This window comes from Empidonax traillii, unplaced genomic scaffold (genome assembly GCF_003031625.1).
Source record: "Empidonax traillii isolate 1590-97213 ecotype Southwest subspecies unplaced genomic scaffold, ASM303162v1 scaffold1408:size188406, whole genome shotgun sequence".
In the NCBI taxonomy this organism is placed as follows: domain Eukaryota; kingdom Metazoa; phylum Chordata; class Aves; order Passeriformes; family Tyrannidae; genus Empidonax; species Empidonax traillii.
In genome coordinates, this window is record NW_020956601.1 from 75,017 (window position 1) to 102,347 (window position 27,331).

Sequence of the window (27,331 nt, forward strand, 5' to 3'; positions counted from 1 at the left end):
GCACCGATCACCTCCCGCAGGGGGTTCCCCTCGAGTGGCACCGATCACCTCCCGCAGGGGGTTCCCCTCGAGTGGCACCGATCACCTCCCGGGGCAGGGGCTCCCCCTCCCCGTGCCCGGCTGCGCCTCCACCGCGGCGGGAGCGCCGGGAGCGCCGCCCTGCCCGGCACCGCGGGGCCGGCCCGGGACGGAGCGAGTCTGGGGACGGTGTCCCGGGTGGTGACCCGGGCGGTGTTTCCCAGGATCTGTCCCGGGATGGTGTCCCGGTTGGTGTCCCGATTGGTGTCCCGGGTCCGTGTCCCCGGTCGTGTCCCGGGAGCGCGCCCGCCCCGCACGCCCCCGTGTGACCCCTGCGCGCGCCGCCGCTGATGCCCCGCCCACATTTCTGCCCCGCCCACATTTCGCCCCGCCCCGCGCAGTGACGCCACACCGGCGCGCGCCGCCGTGACGCTGTCGGGGGGGGGGCTCCTCCAATAGCAGCTCGCGGAGGGCGCGCGGCTCCGCCGCCGATTGGCCGCCGGGCCGGCCGGCCCCGCCCCCGCTCGGCCGTGACCCGCGTGCGCGGCCCCGCGGCCGTTGGAGCCGCCGGCGGGCGCGGCCCCGGCCCCGGCCCCGCGATGGCGGCGCCGCCCTGAGATCGGCGCTGAGGGCAGCGCGGCGAGATCGGCGCTGAGAGCGGCGCAGCCGGCGGGCCCCAGGATGCCGCTGCTGTACGTGATCCTGCTCTCGGCGCTCGCCGGCTGCTGCCTCACGCTCCTGCTGCAGCTGCTGCTCCTCTACAGGAAGAAGCCCGAGCCCCCCGGCGGGGCGGGCGGCGCGCCCGGCGGCATCGTCTACTCGCGCGTGGCGCCCGAGCACGGCCTCAGGGAATACCTGCAGGGCCCCGAGCCCGCCGCTGGCCCCGCCGCGGTCGAGCCGGCCCCCAGCCCGGCCCCGGCCTCTGCGGCCGCCGCCCCGGGCCCCGAGCCCGGCACCAAACAGCCGGCGGAGCCCCCCCCGGCGCCCTCCTCCCGAGAGGAGACCTGCCACTTCCTCAATGCCATCTTCCTCTTCCTCTTCAGGGAGCTCAGGGACACTGCCCTGGTCAGGGACTGGGTCATCAAGAAGATCAAGGTGGAGTTCGAGGAGCTGCTCCAGGCCAAGATGACGGGGAAGGTGCTGGAGGGGCTCAGCCTCAGGGAGGTCTCTCTCGGCGATGTCCTGCCCGTGTTCAAGTCGGTGAAGCTCATCCGGCCGGTGTCCTGCAACGAGGAGGGCTGTCCCGAGGAGCTGGGCTTCGAGGTGGACCTGGAGTACAACGGTGGCTTCCACCTGGCCATCGACGCCGACCTGGTCTTTGGCAAGTCGGCCTATCTCTTCGTGAAGATCTCGCGGGTGATGGGGAAGCTGAAGCTGGTCTTTACACGCCTGCCCTTCACGCACTGGTTCTTTTCTTTCATGGACGACCCCGTGATACTGTTCGAGGTGAAGTCTCAGTTCGAGGGGAGGCCCATGCCCCAACTCACTTCCATCATCGTGAACCAGTTCAAGAAGGTTATTAAGCGCAAGCACACCCTCCCCAGTTATAAAATCAGGTAAGATGTCCCGCGACCTCAGTGGTACTGGGGGTGCTGTGCAACAGAATTGCTCCTTTGCTCTTAGCAGATACAAAGAGATTTCTGTGAGCACTTCTGCAGTAGGGGTACTTGTCCATTGCTTGTCTGCTGTCAGAAGCTTTCCAGGAAGGGAAGGATCGTTTTCCATTTATGAAAGGTGAAGAAGCCATTGATATCCGTCTTTGGAAGAGATTGAAGGATGTGTGTGCAGAGGGTGTGTGGGTTTGTCGTGTCCTCCATAGCTCCTGCCACTGGGGAGCCACCTGGGCAGGACTTGGGGCTTACCCTCACCTGTAGAGGTGAGGTGGTTGTTGCTGAATGTGAGAAAGGGTGAAGTTCTCTCTCTGAGGAATACTTTTGAGATCCCATGATGTATTCTGTCAGCTTCTTTTCTGGTCTGCATAACTTCATCTGTAACTTGGGTAAAGTCTAGAAGTCAGTAAGAGAAATATTGCCACTACTGTGGTAAGTAAAACTTTGGAGGACCTCTTGGGGGATTTTTCTTTTATAGACGTGCAGAGTGCATTATGTAGTGAATATAATGAGATGGTGGGTGATATTTCTGTAGCAGAAGTGGCAAGGGGCATCTTGGCTTTGATTCCACGCTGTGGTACTGAATGTCTTACCCCTGTCCAGGTTTCTGTTCTGTGTCTTACCACTCTTACAATACCATCTTTCCTTTCTCTGTTGTTTGTTCTTTGTAGCTTGTATTATGTGTCAAGTAAGGATTTTTGTTTTGTTTACCACATTCTTCTTCAATAAGCCTTTTCCCTGAAATTCATGAGACATGAGTAGATGAGTAGCTGAAAATGCCTCTTTGAATTTCGAAGTGTAATTAGCTCCGCAGTGATGTCATTTTTAGAGCCTTGTCAGCCGGTTCTCCTGCAATTGAATTTCTAAGAGTTCTCCTGAAAGTGGATTGGTAAAATATCCAAGATTTAGAAAGCTCTGACAGGGCAGTAAGTGGTTTTTTTGAGTACTGTGGTGGTCCTTTCAAACTTTGAGGCACTGCATCACTCCTAGAAGCGAGCAATCCCTGGGCAGCAGGGGAGCTGTCAAGAGCAAGTTTGCTTCCATTCTCCTGCTTTTGTGGAAGGAGCCTGAAGCTCTTTATTAACTGCGGGGATGAGGCTGGGATAGCCCAGTCGTGGTGCAGAGCACTCTCGGCACACCTGGAAAGAGCAGGTACAGCAGATGAACTTTACACTCCCTAGACAAGTGGTCAGGGGTCCCGTGGAGCCAGTAATGATGTGTTCCTCCCCTTCAGCAGGTGAAGACAGACAGCTGCATTTTCCTCTGGCAGATACACCTGGACAGTAAGGTGCTACCATTTGGTTAGAAGGAGTCAGCTTTCCACGTGTTTCTCAAACTCTCTGCACCAGAAAGAATGACTGAGGCCTGTGTGAGCCACGGGCACTTAAAGGAGCTGGAAGGGAAAACAAGGAGAGAAGCAGAATGTAGATCCTGAGGTAGAAATGTAGAAGTGTGAGGACAGAAGGTAACTGACACTGACAACAATAAATGAGGTATAAATTATTACAAACCCAAGAAGAATTTACTGTTAATTTAAAGTGTTCTCTTTAGTTAAAGGAGTTGGAAATTTATGAATGCTTTAGAGGAAAATGCAGTGTCAGTTCATTTTGACACTAGATAGTAGGCTGTCAGCACAGGGTGGCAGATGTTCAGCCAAACAGTGTCCAACCCTGAGAGGGTGCTTTCGACCTTTAAGTTTTATGCCATGACCTCATCGTGTTCTTCTGACCCTCCCTGTTTTAGGGGGGTAGGCAGGACACTTAATGCTACTAATGGAGTTGCCTTAAGGAAGGAAGATGGGGTCACTGGTGTCCTCCTGTGCAGAACCTGGCCCTTAAAGCTTCAAGGGTGAACATTTAGCTGTCCCCAGTAGCCCAGGGTCTTGTGAAATACAGTCTAAAACCATGTGTCTACTATTCAGCTGTTGCCAAGTCTTGCTGCCTTGGGATCCACCTGCCTCAACTCACCTGGGACACACTGGTGATCATCCAGTAACTAAGGTTGTGTAGCAGATCCCCACCTCCTCTGTTATTTAGTTATTCAATACTGCATGAAAAAAAAAAATCTTCATGTGTGCTGTCTGTTGCTACAGCCAGATGACTACACATGTACTTCTGTATTCTTTCCAGTTAGGTACAAAATGAATGCAGCAGAGCAGTGATAGTAAGATCATCTTTTGTATTATCCATTGCTAGGACTGGCTTTGTGTGATGTGCATGATTGCAGCTTGAAAGGAGAGGGTATCTTGCATTCCTGCTGCACTCCTGAGTGTGTGTAGGAGAGGCAGTGTAGCCTAGTAAGTGCATTTAAAGTTTGTCCAGCTTTTTATGCACATTTGTCTCAACAAAAGCAATTGTCTACTAATTGAAAAAGAAGAGATGCACTTTGTCTAAACACATAAGTAGTAATTTGTGTTTTATTCTAATAGGATGAATTTTCTCTGGCCCTTTAATAAATGTGTTTGTGTCTGGCAAAACACCCTATTATGAAGCTGCTCTGCCATTGAATGGGAATTGCTGTCTTGTATAGTAGAATTTGATTACATCCCTGGATGTAAGGCTGCTGGTAAAATCCACTGAATGGTAGGCTGGGTTGTTTTCAGTTTGGGGGTTTTGTCATCACTGATAAAGGATTTGTGCAATTTGCACAACTTTGCAATTTGTGCGAAACTACTGTTTTGTAGTTAATTGTATTTGTTGCTTTGTAACAGAAATGCAAACAGCTTTTCTGAAAACATTTTTGCAGGTTGAAGCAGTATCTCGTTCAGATGTGGGGAAGACCTAATACAACCGTTTTGCTTCTCCCAATACACACGAGTTCAGCTGCTCTTTTGAGAAACAGGATAACCAAGTCACTATTATTTCTTTTTTTAATAGCTAGCCCTAGTGAATAATTGTAGGTATCATCTGTTTGGCTCTACATACTCCAAACTCTATTTTGACTTAAATTAACTGTTTCAATTACTTTTTTTTCTTAGTCCTAAGTCAAGTGGACTAGTGGGTGGAACGTGAGAGTGGAAAGCCTTGACATCCTTGTTGGTTGTGATGCCAGCTGTTGGTGTTTTGCAGAGTGGCCACGGACCCCCCAGCTGTGTCTTGCTGTCCCCAGATGTCCAATGCTGGCACTCAGAGGAACTGTATTCAGCCAGTCTTGCATCCACCCAGCTCTCCTTGGCACTGTGTTTTTCACGTAGGTTTCTTTTACTAGAGAACGACAATGAATACTGTCAGCACAAAGCGGAGTTTGGTTGGTTGGTTTTTCATTGTATACACTCAAACAGTTCTTTGATAGTGTAGACACTGTTGGTGTGGGTTGTACCTTTCTGTGTCATGTCTTTAATGATAGGCTGAGGTGGTTAACACAGGTGGTGAACACTGCATTGCCGTGGCACGTTTATGATTTACAGACACGAAGCCAGGACGGCTTCAGGTGCCTGTGTCCCTGTGTGATGGTGCTGTGGCAACATTCATTTGTTCATCCGTGTGAGTTCTGTAATGAGCTGTACATTGCTCGTTAACCTTTGATTAATCTGCTTATGTTGGCAACCTTGCTATGCCCCATCCCAGCAGGCAGCAGGTGCAGGTCTGTGGGTGCTCTGCTGTCCAGCCTGCTCGTAACCAGGGCTGTAGTTTGCTGGTTTGAACAGGCCCCGCTCTCGCTGCTGTAGACTTTGGACAGCTTTGGGTTTTGTGTGCATGTGGAGGCTGAGGAGGAAGTGCTTGCAGTCTTGTCTCCCACCAGAATTTAACTTCCTGCTATTTCTTAAGAAAGGATGTGAAAAAATATGACAGCTGCTGCTTTTTTCTAAATATAACATCTTGCCAGTTCATCCATTTAGACTCTTAAGTAGATCAGGTATTGCCTAAGCAGTGAGTCAGTCTTGTATATTTTAAGAATACTTTGTTTCTCAGTTTGTTACATTAAAAAAACCCTAAGTATTGATACTAGCCTGTTTTGAGAAACTGTGCTTTATTTTAAAGCATGCTACCACAGAGGGGATTGACTTTCTTTTCTTTGGAAGTAATGTTTCAATGGATTGCTTCTAACATTTCTCTGTTGGGTATTGAGATGACCTCATCTGGTCCCTTCCAACATGAATTATCTTTGGAACTGATCATTTGCAGGATAGTCGTGTTTAATAGCTTTATGCTTTATTTGGAAGCTGGGGCTATATTGAATTTCATTGGGAAGAACAATTAGACAAGCCTATTTTAATTTAGCATTATGGAATGCAATTTGAGAGTTACATAGCAGTTTCTTATTTTTGGCAAAACTTAAGCCAAGAAGTAATGTAAATAGCTATTGATTTGATTTTATAGGTTTTATAATAGAAATTACTTCATAATATGGTAATAGAGGTATTAGAAAAATGATAAAATTTTTAAAAGTATGTATTATTCATATGACGTCGTTACATGCGGAAGTACTGGAAATAGAGCTTGGGACTGTGACCACGTCTTAACTTCAGAAATCAGTGGCCAGTAGAGACCTTTCTCAGAGGTTCTGCAAAGGGAGAGTTTTTCTTTCTGAATGGTTTCTACTGTAGTTGTGATATGAATCTCTCTTAGTTAAGTTTATAGGGCACTCCTGTTTGAAATTCTCATTTCTACTCTTGCTGAAAGGAGAGATCTTTTTTTCCTTCTCTCTTTGTTAACACCATGTCTGTTCTAGGTTCAAAATCTTACAGTGTTCAGAAGCATTAAGAAAGCTCCCAGGATCTGAGTCCTTTGGGCAGAAATTGGTGGTAAAGCCTCACTGTTTCTTTTTACTCAATTGCCGTAATCTGTGTTGCTTTCAGTTCCTTTAAATAAAATAAGAAATAAGCAGGAGCACTTTTCGTTTTCTGAAAGGTAACTTATTTCAGGGTAAACACAGGGCATATTACTGGACTGTAGGCATCTAAGAAATGCCCAGCTTTGGTTCTGAGCCTGTCTGCTGGAGCAGGTAGGTGTGTTCAGGCACTGGAGCTGGGCTGTTCTGAATCCCCTTCCCCAGGCTGTATTTTGGTTTTGACGCTCTGTGCACAGATAGTATGACTGATGTCCCCCACCTGTTACACAAAACTGAACACTGCATTTTCCTTGAAGGAGATTACTTCCAGGGACAGAGACACAGAATTTACCTCCAAAACTGTGTAGCTAATATGTTTCTCAGTAGTTCATTTGATGTAAAAATGAGCCTTTTGCAGAACCTATTTTATATCTATTAAACACGTGAAAGAGTTAATCTTTTTATTAGCAAATGACACTTGATCTGAAAGCTCTTCAGTAGGCAGCCTGGGCAAGGACAGTAGGTGTCAGTCACTGGTGGGGTGGAATGGGGCAGTGCTCCAGTGCTGGTGGAGCTTAGTGCAGGCTGCTGGATTCACTACTGGAGCTAGTCCTTTCATGTTCCTGGGTTTCTGTGGGAAACTGCTTATCCTGCATTCCTGCAGAGATTGCCTGAAGTCACCTGATGTGCTCCTGTGTTTACAGCTCGTGTTCACACTTGTTTGATTTAAACTATTTCAATATTTGCTTATTTTGGGGATTATTTTTCTTTACAGTATAGTAAAAGACTTTAAATTTAAAACTTCTCCTAGGATTAATAAACTTCGTTGTCTAAAATGAGTATGGAGAAAAATTAGCAACCCACAAGATGTCATAAGGCTCTGTCTGCAGTGAAGAGTGTATTACAGAGATCAGCTGATGATACAGTTAATCAGACTGTTACACTTATACTTAAAGACAGTCATTAATTGCTAGATATTACTAGCATAAAATTAAATTAGTATTATCATTTGGGAATTAATTTTTTTAGCAATTTTGTGTTGCTTTAACTGAAAAACTTACAGGGATAATTTGAGATGTAAATGTACAAAATTATTTCTTACTTTCTGTCCAGGATTTTAAAATTATCTGTGGATATCTGATGGAAATAGTAACACTCACATACTTTGTGCGTGACTTTCTTAACTGAGAGCACTAAGCTTCAGTGTATTTTCTTGTATTAGTTTTAATGGCAACATAGTTATGGGAAATGCCCATTCAGTGTACAAGTACTGTGATCTACTTTAATAATGGCATTAGGTACAAGATTATGCGTAGTAAATCTCTTAAAACATTATTCCTTTGTTTTGCCTAAGCTAAAATGGGAAGAGTAGCAATGGAAGATCAGTCTTGCAGTGCCATGGCAGAAGGCTTCATGGTGGTGTTTGAGTTCCCTCTGTGAATGATGTGGCTTGGTGAATAGTTCCTTAGTAATTAAACAGGATAGGATGCAGTGTAATTCTAAAAACTTCAACAGTTGTATTTTCTTTTTAAGAGTAACTGCACACTTGCAGTATGTTAGAAGAAACAAAACAAATTCTAATGTTTCCAAGCAAAGAGCCCCGTGGATTAGAAGGGGAGGTGGGGTGGAACAGCAGTGTAAGTCAGTGGTATTGTTTTAAAACAATACCGCAAAAACTCACTGTTCTTTTCTTTTTTCTCTGTTCCTCTGAAAGAAGGGCAAATTAGAGAAAGTATCCAAATTCATGATGGGTTTGGTAGGCAAAGATTATAGCAATTTGAGAAGCTGCTTCTTTCCAATGTAATCACAAGTGCTTGCCATCAGTGGTGCAGGATCTGGAAAGTGCAGGAATCCTTCCTGTTAATTAATGTCACGAGCCCTTCCTGTATTTGATTGTCAGCAGCGGCGCCACAGGCCATGAGCTGAGCTGCTGTCATTTGATCCCGTTTACAGCCCATTTACAAATGAACTGCTGTGACTGCCAGTGGTGTCACCTTTGCTTGGGGACAGGTGGCAGGTACCTGGCCGTGGCCTGGGTCCCACCACTCCAGATTCTGAGCTCTCTGAACCAGGGCCTCTGTGACTGCTACCCACAGCTTCAGGGTCAGCTGTCAGCCCCTCAGCTTTGGAAATAGTCTAGCTCAGGCCCAGGACCGTCTGCAGCTCTTTGGGAGGGTGTGAGTTGGACCATCCTGTGTCTCCTTACAAGTGCCTGGATAAACGTGGATTGAGGAGAAGCTTCTGTAGTTCCAGCATTTTTAAACTCAACTGGAGGAGTGAGGATAAACCTTGGCAAGCTATCATGCCTAGAATTCAGAACAGATACAAATATTTTTTCACTTTTGGCTTACAGCTGTCTGAGCTGCTTTCAGCAGTGAGTTGTTTTCTCTCTAGGCAGTCTGAGAGACGTCATTTGTTTCATGTGGATGTAGGCTGGAGTTTACAGGAGGGGATTAAAACTCTTGAGCTCAATGAACGAGTCATGTTCAGAGCTTAGACTTCTATTAGAACATCATCTTTTTCTTCTAACCAGCATTGCAGAGAGATGATGTTTGTAGAGACTGGAGACCTCCTTGTGGGGGATATACTGCTGAAGTGAGCAAAAGCCAGTGTTTTACTGGCATCAGTCACTGGGATCAGTCTCTAATCCAGCTGGCTAAAGGTAGTTTTGGGGTGGCTTGGGTTTATTTGCTTATTTTTAGTGGGTTTTTTTCCCTGTTGCTGTTCTCCTTGAATGCCCAAAAGCTGCTTGCTAAACCACACCTGCTGCTTTTCCAGCCCTATGTGAACAAAAGAACATATTCTGCATTTTCTGTCCCACTTGGAGCAGAGCCACAATAATTCAGGCTTTCTGGTTAGACGGGGCAGTTTTGTCTTCATCCTGTCTGAAACTGCAATATAGCAGAATTTTGATATCTTTTTCTTAATTTGAATCAACAGTTTGCTTCAGCTAAAAAAAACCAACAAAAAACCCCCAAACTCAAACAAAAAATACCACCTGAAGGCTCTGGTATCAAGCAGGCATTGACTTCATTGAGTTAACAAAGCTTTTCAGTATTTATGGAATTTGGAATTTGGACAGTGTTCTTGAAATGCAAAATAGTCTGAGCATGGTAAAATCAATCTTGTTTGTGCTGATAAGAAAGTAGTTTTGATAAGTCTGAGTCATAATTTTTTACCTGTGGCAGTTTCAGTACTGACAGTAATACCGTGTCTTAAAGACTCTCCTTGAATTCACAATGACCTCTGTCATATATGCAGGGAAAAAAATCTACTGTCTTTTTGGAAGCATATACTGGACTGTTTCCATTTATTCTTGCAGAAGTCAAGAACAAATTGAAGTTTTAAAATTGTCTCTCTTGAGTGTCTGATTCAAGATATATCTCAGAGTTACTGAGAAGAAAGAACACTGTAGCTTAAGAACCTGGAAAGGTGTGAAACATCTTTGAAGAAAAAAGGGAATAATAAAATCCTTGCCTTTTTCTCTTGAGGTCTTGGTAAAAAAAGTAACTGCTCATATATTGAGAACTTGTGTGTAAGAGCCTCCTACACGTCTGGGTATGGTGTACTAGGTCTGATTTATGGGTAGGGTACTAGATCTGATTTGAAGTTTACCATAAAACTTCCTAGAAAATAAACACTGTTTGTTGCAATGTTTTTCAGGCTGCTTGTAAGCCAGACTTTCACGGGTGTGAGTAAAGCTGAAATTAGTAGATTTCTATAATGAATCAGAGTATAATTTGAATTATTAAGGTTCCCTGACTATGAATACTGGCACAGTTCTGCAGCGTTTTCCTTCTGGAATTAGTGGCAGCTGGAGAACTGCTTTTGCAAAGTCTTTTAAAAAGCGTAGTACTGCTAGTTTGGGGTTGGTTTGGGTTTTTTTTCTCAAAAAAAGGATGAATTCCATTTTTGTATCTTCAATCCGAAGAATGATATAAGCAGTTTACATTATAATACCTAATAAGTGTAAATGTTAGCTGATAAGTACTTTTAAAATCTCATTAAGGTGATTATGCCTCTTTAGGAGTGGGTTCTAATATTTCAGATTTTTTGTAGAAGTAAACTTCATCTTAAATTACCCACAATGTTAGAAGAGAGGACTTGTTACATGTCTTAAAATATCTGGTGTCAATCATTCTTTTTGAAGTTTATACACTTTCCAAGTGCCTGAGTTGCATTTCCGTGCATCAGGTGGAAGAGGCAATGCGAACAGGACAGTGATTTAGTTCTGTCCTGTAGTTAGCTGAACCTTTTGATTGCTCCCCAAACTGAAAATAAATTCAGCAGTTTGTGCTTGAAGTGAGAAATGTGAAGGGCAGAGTGTGCTGTGATAGCTGGGGGTGGCTCAGAGTGGGGAGGGGACCAGGCCCTGAAGTGATACCAGCTCCTGTAGAATGAAAACAGTGGGGTCATCTTGGTGCTATGTTCCTTACTCTTGTGGTCCTTACTATTACTTTAATTATTCAAGAACTACAAAGGAAGATATGAGGCAATTACCATACCAGGCAGTACATGCACAAGGAATATTTTGAGTTTGTTGTTTATAGTAGGCTCATGAACATTAACCATGGCCCAGAGTGATTTAATAGTTTCACATGTGTCATGCAAGACTGAAAGAAAAAAAATCGGAATAAAGTGTTTAAAATTGAATTTTTTCACTTGACCTACATCAAAATGATTTTCTTCCTGAAGGAGTTAATGAGGGAGAAACTTGGAACCAAATTAAAGTTAGAAGTTGAATGGGGTTTCAGGAAGAGAGCTGGAGTGTTGAGTTGTGTTTATTCACAAAGAGAACAAAAGAAATGTCTTTCTCATGGCTCTGTCCGAGGCTGTTGAGGAGTGCCTGGACTGGGAGCATGGAGCTCCCTCCGCAGAGTGTGCTGACAGTTAAAGGATGCTCCATTATTTATGGGAGTTTCTGAAACCCTTCAGTTCAGATCCATGTGACTGTTTCCTGAACATATTGTGATCTCTGAATGTGACAAGCAGATGCCTGTGATGGTTGAGCAAACAGTGCTTATGAAAGGCTTCTTTCTCCTGGAATGGCAGATCCATCCTGCAGGCTGTGGGGCTCGGGTCCTCTGTCCTGTCTCCTCGACAGAAATGATTGCTGGGGGGCTGTGTCGGGATGGAAACCGAGGCACAAGGCAGTGCTGGGAAAGGAGAGCAGTGAATAAAGACAGAAAGAAGCAATGCCCTGCAAGAGTTCTTTCAAATCCTTTAGTGCACATCCTGTGGTATCTTCCTTTCTGCAGGGTTGTGGCCCCTGCTGCTGGGATTTTGAGTGTGTCAGCGTGTGCTGCTGGGGTGGCGTGTGTGTCAGGGTGTGATGGAGCTGCAGCTGTGCAGCCTCTCCCTCCCTCACACCGTGGCTGTGTCTGACAGTGCAGCACTATCGCTTCAAAATGAGATTGCTATTTATAACTCAGCATATTCTAATCAGACAGGGGATTACGTGGTGAGATAACGTGTGTACAACACAATATCTTGGACATGAGCTGCTTTTCCTGTGAATCACATGCTGTGATGAGGGGAAAAAAGCTCAGGAGCAAATATTTAGAATACCGGTATCTTTGTTTTAATTCAAGAAGAGTGGCTAAAAAGAGCAACTGAAAGTTTTTCACAAAGTGAGAGAAGAATCAATCTGTGTAACTGAGGTGTAGTGTCTGCTAGGGTGCACCAGTCCTCTAGTACAGCCCTGTCATAAAAAGCTTAAGCTTTAGGGTCATATTATGTTTTCACCTTTCAGTGCTACAGTGTTTATGCAGATGAACTTAGAAATTAAAGACCTGGTAAGATATTTACTGCAAAAGGACTTTTGTATTAAATATCTTTGCAATCCTAAACATACTGTATGATTTTTATCAGCTTCCCACTTTCTCAAAATTACCTGCACTAGTCAAGATAACTCAGTCTGTTCCTGTGAAGCAATCTTTGTTTATATTGTCCAGTCTGCTGCATTCAAAAAACTTTAGCAGCTCCTACTTGTTCCTTTTGACCAGTAAATATGTAGGAATGGTATTATTTCTCTTTAGAAGTGCTTAAGATTTATTGTAATCTTATTACCTTTTTTATATTTCTCTGTCCTAGTGCTCTTTATTTATTTGAATTAAGACGAGGCTGTTCTGTGTTTTTCAGGTTCAAGCCATTTTTTCCATTTCAAGCATTGCCAGCTGATGAATACGAAGATCGAGACCTCTGTATACAGGATTTTCTTTTGACAGAAGGTCGACTAAAAGTCACGTTAATTGAATGTACAAGGTATATTTTCGTGCACTTTCCAATCTGAAACACTGTGTAACATCACCAACATCTAACTGCTGTTGTGTTTGTTTGCATTCAGAACCCAGATTACTCAGTTTGACATCATCCTCTGACCTCTCAGCATTGTCAGCTGTCACAGATGCTTATCAGATGGCTGCGAGAGGAGGCAGTTGCTGCTTTGTCAGGTCTTTTAAGCTTTGGGTCTGACTTAATCTGTTTTATGCAACTTGAAAACACACACATGAAAATTGCCTCAACTGACACCTCTCAGCTCACACATCTGACTGTTGGTCCCGTAGTAATTGCTCAGATCTTCCAGGTGTCCCATCCTTCCTTACGGCTGGGGTTATAAACTTTGTTTCAGGATGTCTTTCATCCATCCTTTTGTACTGATTTACAAACTGGCAATCTGTAGGATATGGATATCTTTGATATATAGTTTTGGTGTGTTGAGACAGAAACTTAATGTCATCCTTTTTCTGCAGCTTACAGAGCACAGTACTTCTGTTTGCATGCTAATGGAGACACTATTCAAACAAAAATTTTGTAGAGTAGCAGCAGTTAAAATTTCCCCTTTGTCTTTCTGAAATTGGAAATTGAACTCCAAACTCCAGCATGGAGAGCTCTTTAAAATTTACATGTGTAGTTTGGCTGTCTTGTGATGTGTTTCTTCCAGCTGACTGCTGGTAACCTGCTGTAAGGTGAAATCTCAATGTGGCTCATTGTTTTTGTGACTTTTGTGTTACAGTGCTGGCTGAAAATTGTTTTATTCCTGTTTTGAGCTATTCCATGTCCTTGTTCTTCTATCCAGTACAAGACAGCTAAATAACTACTGTGCTGATATTTTCAAGGGATAATAAGTACCCCTGGAAAATTCCCCGAGAATGCGTCCAAGTGGCCAGAAGATGAAATGTGTGCAACCAGTGATCAGCTGAAAAGCTTTAATGAATTGTCTGATACCAGTGAGACACCGAGGAAAACCTTTTTACTCAAAAGCAAAAGAGAAAAGCCACAGAGGGTTGCTGGGGATGGTTTAAAAATAAGCAAAGAAGAGATGAGTTTGTCAGTTCAAGTAACCTTGGACAAGCTTAGTCTTGTCCAGAGTACCTGATTGGTTGGTTCTGAGTCTGGATTCCTCTTACAGTAGCCATATGAATAGTGCTGAAGGTCAGGCTGGAAGTGAGGGTGACACCTGCTGTTTGCAGGGTTGCACTGGAGCACGTGGACTGTCCCTCTGAAGGTGGGGTTACAGACCCAGCCACAGAGCCTGAGCCCAAAACAACGGACTGTCAGTCAGGTGTGCTGGGGACCGACCCCGACATCACCTTCCCCTCTCCTCTGCCCCAGGCGTTCATGTGCACAGCTGAGAACTCCTTAAAGAAATTCTTCATGGAGGGACATGGAAAACAAAGATGTATTTCTCTCTCCCTGCTGCAATGCAAGCTTGAGAGGTGTCATAGCCAAAGAGGTGTTTTCCCTTGAACTGCATTAATTTCACTCATTCTGGGTGTTGGTGAAACTTGTTTTCAATAGCTTCACTTAATTTTTTTTTTTTTCTTTTCTAGTACTCATATCTGCCTGAAAAGCTTTGTAGCCTTCTGGAATAGGCTATCATGCTTGAAGAAGCACTCTTTTTTTTATGAAAGTTACAAAGAATTATAGATATGAGGATCCCAGTTTAGTGAAATATAAATATAAGCAGTAGTAAACTGTTAAACTTTAGATTAATCTACACTAGTGCTCTCTTAAACCAAGAAGAGCTTCAGTACATTGTGAAGTTTAGGACTGAAATGGAAGACTCTTGCAGCTATTGTTGCTTTTCTTCAATTTAAAAAAATAGTTATTTATGGAAAAAATGCTGGTCTGCTGATTGAACTTTATTAAAAGAAAAGAGGGAACAGAGCAGACAAAAAAAACCCCAACTCAAACAAAAAATCCCTAGCTAACAATTTTCTTATATTTTAAATTTTTTGGAGTTCTTCCACTAGAGGGTGGCAGTGTCTTTCTTTTGGTGTTAGACTGTGCCTGTGGAATCTGTTCTGTGTGACTTCTCTGTGTGTACACATTGATGATAATAACAATAATAGTGTGTAAATGAAGAATGGTGAGTATGTGGGATGTGGGAGTATCTGGGGTATGTGTAATACTATTACAATTCTTACTATGGGCTTTTCTATTTCAGGTTATTTATGTTTGGATCCTATGAAAGAGAAACGAATGTTCATTGCACAATGGAGCTGAGCAGTAATGTTTGGGAAGAAAAATCAAGAAGTTCTATTAAAACGGTAAAAAATAGAGTATAATCTTTGCATATTGCAGTTTGTCTTAAGCTCTTAATCCATTGTCTAGAGTGTTCTTTAGGCAATGAAATGGGTGATATAACAGGAAAAAAACCAAACCAAAACATAGCAGACCAGTTATTTACTTTTTAACCCAAAGTATTTCACTGTCAAATTGGCACGTATGGATAACATCATGTTCAGTTATCACAACTCTGCTTGAAACTGTGCCTGGTTTGACTGTACTGTCAGATCTCCGTCTGCAGGTAGTGTGAAGGATGTGTTTTGATAGTCCTGTTCTCTGTTTAGAAAGTGGTGAGGAAGATTCACTTCGATGTGAACTCCAGTAGCTGTTCCTTCTGCTGGGAGTGCTGAAGGCACAGTGAGCAGAGGGGGCTGAGTGACTGACTGCCTCCCTTTGCCCTGCATTTTGTGCCAACGTTGGCAATTGTCTTGGATCTCCAACTTGTTTTTAGAGTGTGTGAATCCTACGGTGTTTGCTAAAGAAAAACACTTTTACAAATACTCGTTTCCAGCTTACTGTATATTGTGTTTTGCCAAAAAGGGTGTATGGCTGAGCAACGGGCACAAGGCTTCTCTTTTAGCTGCTGCTTTCTTAATGAAATTAAGAACTTGAAGGCAGGGTAGAGGTTCCCCTGTGCTGTCTGAGGAACCTGTGACTGTCTCACAGCCTGTGGTGTGACAGGAAAGGACCAGTGTGGAGCCTGCAGAGCAGAGTGGAACACGAACGCCTGCCAGAGGAGCCTTTCCTGAGCACAGCTCAGCAGCCATACTGCAAAACTCCCCAGAGCTGTCCCTGCCCCTTCTCCCCCCCGAGCTGGCTTCCTGCAGGGGCCTCTGGTGCTGATGGAAGGGACAAAGGAGGGTGGGATGGCAGCAGCTTCAGCCAGTTTAAGCTGCTTAAGCACGTCACCACCAGAGATGGTGGCATAAAAGCATTCCAGGGCTCCTGAGAGGAATTACTGAGTTCACTTAACTCTACAAGTTGCTAGTCTTCATTGAAGCACTAGGCAGGAGCTAGAATTGAGTAATTTCTTTTCAGATCTTTTTGTTTAATCTGGTTTACATAGCGGTTTTTAATTTTGTTTAACTTTTGAGTTTGTTTTCATCTAAATATTTAAGCTTCTTTGCATGATCACATAAGTATAAAGTAGGAGCAACTCAGCCTTAGTAATTTTTCCAGTTTATAGCCTTAGTCCTTTCCTAATAATAATAATAATAATAAATATTTCAGAATTTTCCAGAAGGAGGCAATATTTCTGGGGTTGGAAACCAAACAAACCCCAAAACAAAAAAATCACTTACTGATGTGAATGACCCTTTTTAAGGACAAAGTGTGTATGGAACCATGCACAAATCTGCAGGGTTGATGCTCTGGCAATGAAGGTGGGAGTGCAGTGGTTTACCAGCACACTTCTCTGGATAAATTACTTTCTGATTACTTTTAGATAATGTTGAGTAGCATTATTAGACCATGTTGTTTTACACTCTTAGGAGCAGAAGAGAGGAAGGAGCTGTGCAGACAGCGTGGCACTGGTGTGTTTGTGACAGCAGGTGGCAGTAGGACTAAACTGTTCGAGGGTAGAATGGCTCCTTTTTAAAACTATAGAAAAGTACTCCGTTTGAGATTCTCAAGAACTCATCTTCTGTTTCAACATCTGAAATGAAATGGCAGGTTTTTTAATGAAATGCCAGTTTTTGAAAACTTCTGAGCTGTTAAAAATCTAGCCTGCAGTGCACAGGAGGGTTTTCTCTGCATCTGTGTTGCAGTCCTTCATTAAGTGTTGTGTGAGCACTGCCAGAGAGCAGAGACTCCTTGATCTGAGCTGCTGCATCTCTGGCTGTGCTGGCACTGTGAGGAATTCACTGTGCTCAGCCACCTTGAATTCAGACCACTAGACAGGTGGCTGGTCTTAAAATCCTGCTTTTGAAAATCTTGATATGGAAAATGAAAATTAGCAACTTGCAGAACTACTTTCTGCTCTCAACTTATATTCAACGGATTAGAGAATTTGTGGAAAACTTTTCCTTAGGAAATCAGGTTAAATATGCAAGTTAAGTTACAAAATGTTAGGGCATCCCCTGGAGTGACAGGAATATTGCCCAAGATCCTCAACAACAAAAGTGTTGCTGACACATTTAGCACTGGAACTTAGTAGTTTTTTTTTTTTTCTCAGAAATTATAACTGTGAATAGTTAAATAGCAATTTTCTTTATAAAGAAAAGACACTGTGATGTTTTTCAAACTAAAAGTTTACTTGTATCCCTCGTGTCATTTTTAGCCCTAATGCAATGTTAACCATGAGGCAGCTGCTGGCAGGAATAGTAAATCCATATTTTAATGCACTCATGTGCAGTGCTTACTCAAGATGAAGCTGTTAGAATGAATAACAACTTCAGGAACTACCGAAGAGGAACGGTGATCTAAGTTGAAGTGAATATTTGAGAGATGCATTCAGGTTGAAAGGGGTCTCAATTTTCCAGGCCTCACAAAGGCATGACAGCACATCCTCTGATTCCCACTGTATTCTGCAGTGCTCCTGAGGAAACTTCTCACAACTTTCCATGCTCTGTGGCATTTTTATTCTGTTTATTATGTCAGTACTACTGACAGAAGATCAGACAGCTTTAATACATCGTAATGAATCTTGGCGAGACTTTAATCTGATCCCATTATTTATGGAATATTAGTGGGTGTCCCAATTGATTTTGGAAAGAGGTGCTGTGTTAGTGAATATATCTGGAGCATTATTGAAATGTCTGTTACAATACAAAGGTGTCTCAGGCTTCTGTTTATCAAAGCTGAAGCACCAGTAGGACTGCAGAGAAGTGACTTGGCACATTCCCATGTGAAACATGTAAACGTTCTTAGATATTTTAATTAGCAGTACATGCTGCTGGAATTAATGTCAATTAGTGCATTGCTATGTAAAAATTATGTATGGATAGGATGTAGTAATTAGCATTAGCAGCATTGGATCACTAAACAGGTGTTCTATGGGTAAATAATTAGATATGTCTAAATAATTGGATATATGTTTGTGGATATTGAGTGGAGGCTGGTTATGTCCACTGAACTGCCACTAAGCAATACTAGATTGATTCCTGCTGAAAAATCACGTTATTTTTTCACAATACTATACATAAATGCTGGCACAGGGAAAGTCAGCAGCAAGAGTCTCACAGGGTTCACTCTAAGCAAATGTGCTCCAAAGAAGAAACAGAACCATTCTTTTTGTTTGTAGAAATCAAAGTTTCTCTGTGCATAGAAGGAAGATATATATACCTTACTTAGAGCTGGCCTAAGAATGGACACAGAAATGAGCCTGAAGTACCAGCACCATTGACCTGAGGTGGCTTTGCAGCCCTGAGTACCCTGGACATTGGCTGCTCTGTGGATGCTCAGCTGTCCTGAACGTGGCAAGCACTGCCACTTTTCCCTGGTTCCAGCACTGTAGAGAGGAATGAATCAGGAGTGTAGTTGTATAGGTACAAGGATCTTGTTTCTCATGAGCTGCCCTGTAGATCTTTGTAGTCATGTTTCCTTTCTCTGCATACTGATTGTTCTGACAGATAAATTGGTTCTCTACAAGCGACAGAAACTCTTAAAAAGAGATTGGTATCTTCTGATACTGTTACACCCAGGAAGCACAAACTGTAAATGGCATGTGCTTTTCATTGGGTTTATGAATATAAAGTAATGGGGAGAGGTGCTCAACTGCAAACCAAAGTGGATCTGTTCCAAGTTTTCTCCTAAGTGGTGCTGTAAGAATAGCCACAGTTTCATATTGCTACAGGTAGTAAGTGATGGGGCTTCTTGTTGTTGGCAGGGGGATTTATTATGATTTTTTTTGAAACCTCTTCTGTAAATATTAACTACATTCCATGATCTGCAAGGTAAAAATGCCCATCTAAAATGCCTCAGCTGGTAGCCCATAAGCAGCAGTTGTCTCAGGAGCACACAAATGTCCTCTGAAGTAACCTAATAATAGAAAGAATTAAAGAATTAAGATAAGCATCCCAATGCTTTTTTTAGGAACACCACTTGATGTTTTCTCCAGGTCATTCTGAACATTGTGGTCAGCACAGTGCTGAAGGGGAAGATCTATGACACCATCTTTCAGTATTGCACTTGGAATTTGTGTGTGTGTGTACATGGATATATAGGCCATGGTCTCCACTTCTGGTGGTGTTATCTTGATGGATATGGCCTTTTATAGGTGAAGTTAATGATTGCTTTGAATTTGCTTTAGGCAGGCTTGTTGGTACCTGCTCCTAAAAACAAAGCAATATTTCTCAGCCTTTCATAAAAATAAATTTCCTTTATAGGGGATTAAGGGAAACCTAAAGGTATTCCAGTGCCATAACATATGAATGTAAAATGAGAAATAACGTAAATCAAATCCAGCACCTTCTGAAATGAGTTGCCTGAAGGTACTAAACTAGAATGTCAAAATTTGAAGCAACTGTGAAATGTTAATTTGTAAATACGTGGAGTTAAATGCCTCGCAGTTGGCATTTCAGTGTCCTTATTTAACTGCCTGCCATTTCAGCATTTAATCCTATCAAAAGAAAGGAGGAGGATTAAAGCAAGAAAAGCTTTTTGAAAATGTCACTTTTTATGAAAATTCATGATCTTGTAAAACTTGATAATATTTGTAAATACAATGGGGAATAGTTCTGAGATTTGTGCCTTACATAATATTCTGTAATCTGTCTTTCAAATAAACTTGAAGGCCATCAGGATTTTTTCGGTCTCATCCTAAACATTTAAGCTTTTTGACTTGGGGCTTCAGAAAGCTTTACTGGGATTTAATGAACAACCTTCTGCGAAAATGCACTGTAGTTCTTTATTGCTTAGAGATTGTTGAATATGAACATTAAAAAACCCACAAACAAACAAAAACCAAACCAAACAAACAAACAAAAAAAACCAAACAAGAAAATACTAATAGAGCTTTCTTTTTTTTTTTTCTTTTTCCCAGTGTGCATGTATATGCAGATAATTGTTTAGAACCAGGTGTCATCATTCTAATCACAGTCCAACCTGATACTTCTTACCTGCTTGTAAGTCAGTCATGCCATCCTTGGGCACACCCTCACCTGAGCCAGGCAGAAGGCAGTGCTTGCTTCCCTTGCATTGCCTCTTTTTCTCCCCATGTCCAAACTTGGTGTTGTGATCCTTCCCAGCCTTCCCTGGAGTGTTACAGAGATTGATTGGCAACGAATCTGACTTGCTGAGTTTCAAATTTAAAATAGTAGATGAAAAGATTATTGGATAAATTAAGTTGAGTGAGAAGAACCTGTTCTGAGCAGTGCTGTAGTGCTCTCTGTGTTCTTGTGCTTCCACATCCCCAGCCCATGGTTTGAGACCTGCCAACAACCTTATTCATGGATTTAGGAGGAAAAGTTCTTCTGCAACCAGATACTGGTTTTGTGTAGTGAAATAAGTCTGTGTGGAAACCACGTAATTCCAGTTGAAATCTCCATTAGATTTTATAACCAGGTTGCATTGTAGATGCCAGGAATAGTCAACCTGTGGTACAGATTCTAGGAGTTACCTTCCAGTCTGCTATTTTACATACCCTCCTGATAATATCCAGTTTGAATGGCAGTTGTAAGCTTTTCTTGTGATACTTTTCAACTTTAAGATTCATATTTAACTATATAACCATTAAATAAACACTGTAAATAAGCATTGTACAGGTGAAGACTGTTTCAGTGTGTCACTAGATATGCTGGTGAGGTTTTTTTTACTATTCTTGTCGTCTGTTCTGCTGCTTGTCCAAATACTGAATGCGGGAAAGAGTTTTAAGTGGGTTTTAGAGCAGCTGTGTTTCTTATTTGCAAGGAAATTGATTTACAGTGATAGCTGATCTTGCTAAATAAATAGATGGCTGATGCATGAGAGCTAACTTTGTTTGGATAAACAGTATGGCCTATTGTAAGGGAGATAACAGTGTTCTACTGACCCGAGTACACAAAGTGGTTTCTGGGTAACTGAGTATTTTGAAATTTGGAATGGAGATTTTTAAACATATCCTTAATATACAACTATAAAATAATTATTAATAGTAATCATTTAACAGCTAAGCCTACTATTCTTTAATGGAGATATCTGATGCCCTTCAGTGGGATGGAAATGAATTTTCATTCACCACAAATGGTTGATGTCTGGTGGTCTGAAATTTTGTTCTTGTGTCAAAATACAGGCAGAAAAATTACTGCATGACTACAAAAAAAGCCTTTAATTTTGTGGGAGGAATTCCTTATTCTGAGTACACTCTTAGGTATTGTGCCTATTTTTATGAAGTCAAATGAGTTAAGTAGTTCAGATTCTTGGACTCAAGGTAATGCAGTGTTGTTACATGTGTCACATCTTGCCTTCCTAGAATGTAATTATTTAGCTGAACATTATCTCAAAATGACTGTTCATTTTTTTCTTCCTTTCTTCAATCAGCAGCTGAACCAGAAATCACATATCTGTCTCAGTGTTACAAGTCTCTTCTAGGTCTCATGGAGTGGAGCTCAGCACCTGGAGGCCACACAGAGTCAATGAGAATAGTGTTTGGTGTATTTATGTATTGTCATTGGAATTTTCACTAGTTATGATACTGTGGCTATTCCATGTCTGTAGAGCAGCAGGAGTCAAAGGTGAATATTAAGATAGTTATTAGCGCAGGATAAGTGATTCTCCTTACTTTTTCTTAATGGTGACTAAGCATTTTAAAAATACTCTCCATAACTTAAAAAGATCTATAAGCAAAACATTGTGAGGCAAGCGCAGTGTGCGCTCTCCCGAAGCTCTGTAGTGACAGCATGGAGAGACAGGAGAGTAATGTGAGTGGGCAGCACAGCAGCTGCCCTGGAAAAGCCTCGGGGATCAAAGCTGGAATTGCCGATTCCCATCAGACAATGCAGTGACTGAAAGGTCACTCTGGTGTATCCAGGTGAGACACTGCAGAGAGATGCTCTGCAAAGGCCACCTGCACATCACAGCTCATCAGTGCTAAATCATTAGGAAATGGAGCCTGGGAAAAGGCTGCCTCCATCAAAGTTTGGGGAAGTCCAGTGGGATCTTTGAACTATGACTGTCTTCACAGATATTTTAACCAAAAGTCAGTATATACAGTTCTATACTTATGTCATCTCTTTTTTAAGGTGCTTAGTTTGGAACAAATATCATGTCTGTGCACCCTCAGATCCATTTGATGTTAATTGAAACTATAGATTTTCCCTGGCTGAAGGAAAGAAAAAAACATAAGCCCTTAGGAATCAGAGACAGATATGCAGAAATGGTTTTTGTGTTTCATTTGTTGGGGTTTTTTAGTTATAAAAGCCGTCATAAAGTGTATCAGGTGTAAAAAATATATATATAAATATGCATATGCACTTTGTGTAACTTGTGCAGATATATAAATACATGGACTTAATACACATACAAATATATGAAAGATGAAAACCATGGGTTGTTCTACTTCAGTGAGAAGTTAATAGAAATTTGATGGATAAGAAGTTGACCATGCATTCAAATACGTAGATACTTGTAAATACAATTAATGACCCTTGAGAAATTGGACTTATCTGAAGTCCATCAGCACTTACAGCTCCAATGATATGTAAGAGAGTCAAGAAATAACAGAGTTGATGGTTATAAGAGAAATGGCAGGAATCTGTTCCCAGGTTCCTCAGTAGTTAAATCACACATCTGTGGGAATGTATTAGGGATAGGCTGTACAGCAGCTTGTAAACTAAAAACAATCACCTTACATAACAATGTGAGCATGTGAAGTGGGCATAGGATTACAGTGTTCATAACTTCCTAATACAAACAAACATGTGGTTCATCTCCACTGTAATCTCCCCCCCTTTCAAACCAGTGATTTCCACACTGGTCTCAAACCAGATGCACATTTACAATAAGTAGGGACACAACTAGGTATGGTTTCACTGAACTAGTGAAGTGTGTAACAAGTAACTTGCCTGAGTTACAAATTGCTGTTCAGTCACATGGTATTTCTGTGATATGTGGAGTCAAAATCCATTTGAGCTGTGTAGCCTGTTTTGGGGAATATGAAAAACACCACTGCAGCAGAAGTGTTGATAGGTGGTGTACGTATTTATGTATAACATGCATTTACCCGGTTTTTGGGCCCAAGACCTATGTATAGAGTATAGATCGAGTTGTTCTGTCTGTGGACATGTGTATATAAATAAATGAAAGCATTTACAAAAGGAATGGGCATTTCCCAAACAGTGGGGACGGTAGTTAGTGAGCGGTGCAGCCTGGGGCAGGAGGACAGGACCTGCTCCTGGTCTGTTTGGGATGCTCCCAGGTGAGCATTAGGAGCACACTGGGTGTGTAGCTGCCTCTGCAGGGAGTGCTCTTCATGTGTTCCAGGAGCACTTTCTGATGCAAACCAAAGCACAGAGGTGGGGCCCGTGGGAAGCTCTGCCTCAGAGCACACGCCTGCTCTGAACTAAATAGCCTATGTAGGAACATATTCTGAGCAGCTGTTAAATCTTCAGTGTTGGCTGGATTGCTGCTGCCACCTCTTCTGTCTCTGGAATGAGCTAAAAGGCTATGGAATGTATTCAGTCACTGCCATCGTTAAATGTATTTTCTTCTGTTCACGGGGCATAGAAAAGAAGTAACTGAGGCGCTGTTGATGCCTGGGTTAACCTTTGCTGCCTCTGGGGTGTCAGGGAAGTGGGCCATGTGTCGATGGATTTAGGCTGTGCAGTGAGGCTGATGCACAGTAGGAGGAGGAGCAAAGAGGGACTGTTAGCTCTGTGCAGGAGAGCAGGTGCAGTGAGAAAGAGCTGCATACACAGAGAACAGAGGATGTGTGACAAGAGCAGTACTACCAACAAAGGTCATGGGAGCAGAGCAGCTGTAAATATTTGGCTAGTGTGGAATCTTTAGAGTGCCTGATTGATGTATGCTATCTGTAGGTTATAGAAACTCCCAGGAAACGTGGGCTTGCACTGTCAAAACCACTGAACAGCTGGCTTCAGCAGAAAAACTGGCTTGAGTTCAAGCATTCCTTTATAAATGTATATAATACAAATTTATATATATATATAAATATATATAATACAAATACAATATATAAAATACTGATCTGGACAAGGTATCTGATTGGTCACTAGACTAAAGTAATGAAATTGCATCAAGACTACACCTGAGGTTACAGACCTGCTGGAGACACAGAGGAGTACATATGTCATATCTAGTATTTTTGTTTCATTTATTAAACTTCTTCATTTTGGCTACAGTGGGTGTTTAGCCAAGACATGGGAACTCTTAGGATGGATTTTTATTCCTTGCAAATAATGTTTGAGCAAAGAACTCATTTTTTTAAACAAAATTTTTGCCAAGCATGATAAAGGTTTCTATTTCCACCACAGTTCTTGAAGCTTTAGCTATTGGAAAAGAATCTGAAATAACATATATTCTAAAAATATGTATGTAATAACTAGGAACAAACTTTTGGCTGCCGTTGTGAGCAAAGGCATTCAGATTTTTGCCAGCTGATGTGTAGAAGTGCATTAGGAACCACAGTCTTAGTCACATATGACTGAGGTAACCAAGAATTGTAATTAATTCCTGGGCTTTAAAAATAGCTGCTAAGAGGAAGAAGTTTTATGAAAGGTCATTAAAACAATATTCTCTTATATCTAATAATTGGAATTAAAGTAAATGCGATTTACCAGAAGCAAAGAACCTGATTCTAGCTAAAAAGACAAAATTTACTTTTAACAGAGGTTAGTTTTATTTCTGAATTTGTTTTGACAGCTGGAAGTAGTAACCTCTGAAGGCAGTGGAAATGTGTCCTGGACAGAATACACCCTTTTCTGCACGTTCAAAAAGTAATTTAGTGGAGCAAAGAGCTCTTTCTTTGAATTTGCCAAACCCCCAGCCCACTGTATAACTCTTCAAATGCTGAAATACATGTTTTATAGCTACAGTTGAAAAGGCTCAAGGAATCTGCTGTGGCTGCAGGGAGGACAGAGAAGGCAAAGGAGCTGCAGGTCCTGACAGTATCCTGGGCCTCCTTTTGAACAGAGTGAGGGAGGGCAGGAGGAGGTACAGGGGAATTGCTTTCTCTCACTCTTCTGCTGTCTGTATCAGGAAATAAATCTATGATATCGAAACTTGCCACTCTTCTTTTTTTTTTTTTTTTTGTTTTTTGCATTTTACTGGGGAGTAACTTTACCTACCAGCTTCTGAAAGGACTTCTCTTTCATCCTTTTGAAAGCTGGATTGTTTTGGTTTTCTCCCTGCTCTGTGCTTTTCTGGTGACTGGCATCTAAGTACTGCAAATTACTAGGTAAGCTTCAAGTGTTGTGTATTGACAACTGCAAGTGTAGGAGTATAAATTTCCATTGTCAATAGAATGGATTGATTTGTTTTTTTAGTGGAATTTCTGTTGAGGCAACAGCATAAACCCAAAATAGGAGAGCAATGGTTAACTCAGCATTACTGAAGAGAGAAGGTTTTGCAAAGAGATCAGGAACTGGAGGGGTATAGTCATCTTTTTATCTATCTGTAGATAGATATGTATCATACATATATATATATGTATAAAAATATACATATATATAAAAAATGATATATATATATGTATGTGTATCATTTTTTAAGGAAAGCATAGCAATTGAGAATGCTGAATGAATAGGTAGCTGATAACTATCAGTTGGCCAGAAACATTTTGAAGCAATGCCTTCTGTAAGAGAACGTGGTTGATATGCAAGGTTTATATGAGTGCACTGTACATGCAGACAAGCTTTTTTTTGAGTATCCATCACTTTACCCTTCCCCAGCATATCTTTAGTTCCTTTTTTTTGAGTATTGCTGCAGTTTATCTTGAATACTGTAAATATGACTGTTGGCTAGGGGTCTTATCTAATGTAAGGATTAATTCTTAATTGGTTATTGTTAGTATTGAAATTTTTTGTTATTTAGCAATTTCAGAGAATCATATTTAGCCATGCTGCATCGAGGTAATTATGTCAGCTGAGTGAGCATCACTGAAATCTGGAGGCATGACCCATTTCAAAGTGCCTCATTACTCATTGAAAAGGTCTCATCTTTATTAATTTAGGTGTGTCTCCCTTTTATATCCCTATGAGTGTCTGTATACTATATACCTGTATAATATTATATAGTATAATGCTTTTTTTGGAAGAATTTGTAATGGATTTACAGTCATTTGTAAGATCTGTGAGTCTGAACTTCTGTTCAAAAGAAGTATTTCCCCAGCAGAGCCTTGAAGCAGGAAGGTGTTCTGGCTTGGCTCTAGTCCTGGTGGGCTGCCCAAGGTCCTGCTGCCACGGGAATTCCCAGCCCTGTCCCTCTCCACTCACCCCTGGCAGAGGCACATCTTGCCTCTTGTCCCCACCGGGGCCGTGTCTGTCCCTGTGACCACAGCTCTTCAGCTTCCACAAACCCCCACGTATTCCCCGTGGAAGCAAGCACACGCACTCACTGTGTAATAAAGCCACGGCTCTTTCAATAATTGTAAGCAACATATTAGTGGATTTTATCACTGTATTCAAATTATGGCCTTGCTGTTTTTAACCTGCTTTGTATGCAAAGTACTGTTCGACTCAGAAATGTGTCCTTGTATGAGAATGGCAAAAAAATCAATAATGCCTCTGCTGAAAACATCTAAATTACAGGTCATGTTGGTGTTTGTCTGACGTAACCGTGTAGAATTACCTGAGGATTAATTGCTTTGTGATGCTCTTGGCCAAATGGTGTGACAGGGTGTAAGCCAGAGGCTGCTTTTGTGGGCTTTGAGAGTTCATCACGAAGGGTAAGCTGTGCACGATGAGCACACGTTTTTTCATTATGATTTTCTTCTGGCATTGCAGGCTAACAGCCTCCAAGGTAAATAAAATAAAACACCGATAGCTTTGCTTTTTTAGCTCCGATATTGTTGGGTTTTTTTTTTCTTTTTCATGCAAAAAAATTACAATTCTTCACACCACCTTCTTAGTAAGTCCTAATACGTGCATGAAGGTCTCCACCACAGTGTAGCATTGTAAGTGATTGAAAATGTGAGATTAATCTATGGGTTACTGCTGGTTGGTGTAAATTAATTTTAATAACCAGAGGTCACGGGAATGGGAAAATTAGGAGTTTTTTGCTATAGTACTGCACCCATGGACTTGCAAACTGCAGTTCTCCAATTCAGATCTGATTTTTTTTCAATCTCCAACGTCCTCTACACATGCCATGTGTTTACCCCTTTCCCCTCCATCTCTGAGAGAATATAATTTCCCAGGTACTCTTTTTCTTTAGGCTTTTCAGCATGTTGCAGATGTTTATAAAAGTCAAGAGTTTTGAACTGTGAGGGA

The 27,331-nt window shown here is 41.9% G+C and overlaps 1 protein-coding gene across 1 annotated transcript in view; it reads left to right on the forward strand.

Annotated features, from left to right (window-relative positions):
• Positions 1-663: 663 nt before the first annotated feature.
• PDZD8 (PDZ domain containing 8) overlaps positions 664-27,331 on the forward strand; it is a 45,856-nt gene continuing 19,188 nt past the window's right edge. Inside the window, exons 1-3 of the mRNA XM_027907143.1 lie at positions 664-1,574; positions 12,540-12,662; positions 14,848-14,950. Of these exons, the coding sequence (XP_027762944.1) occupies positions 700-1,574; positions 12,540-12,662; positions 14,848-14,950 (1,101 nt within the window). The 5' untranslated portion in view covers positions 664-699. The remainder of the gene's footprint in view (positions 1,575-12,539; positions 12,663-14,847; positions 14,951-27,331) is intronic.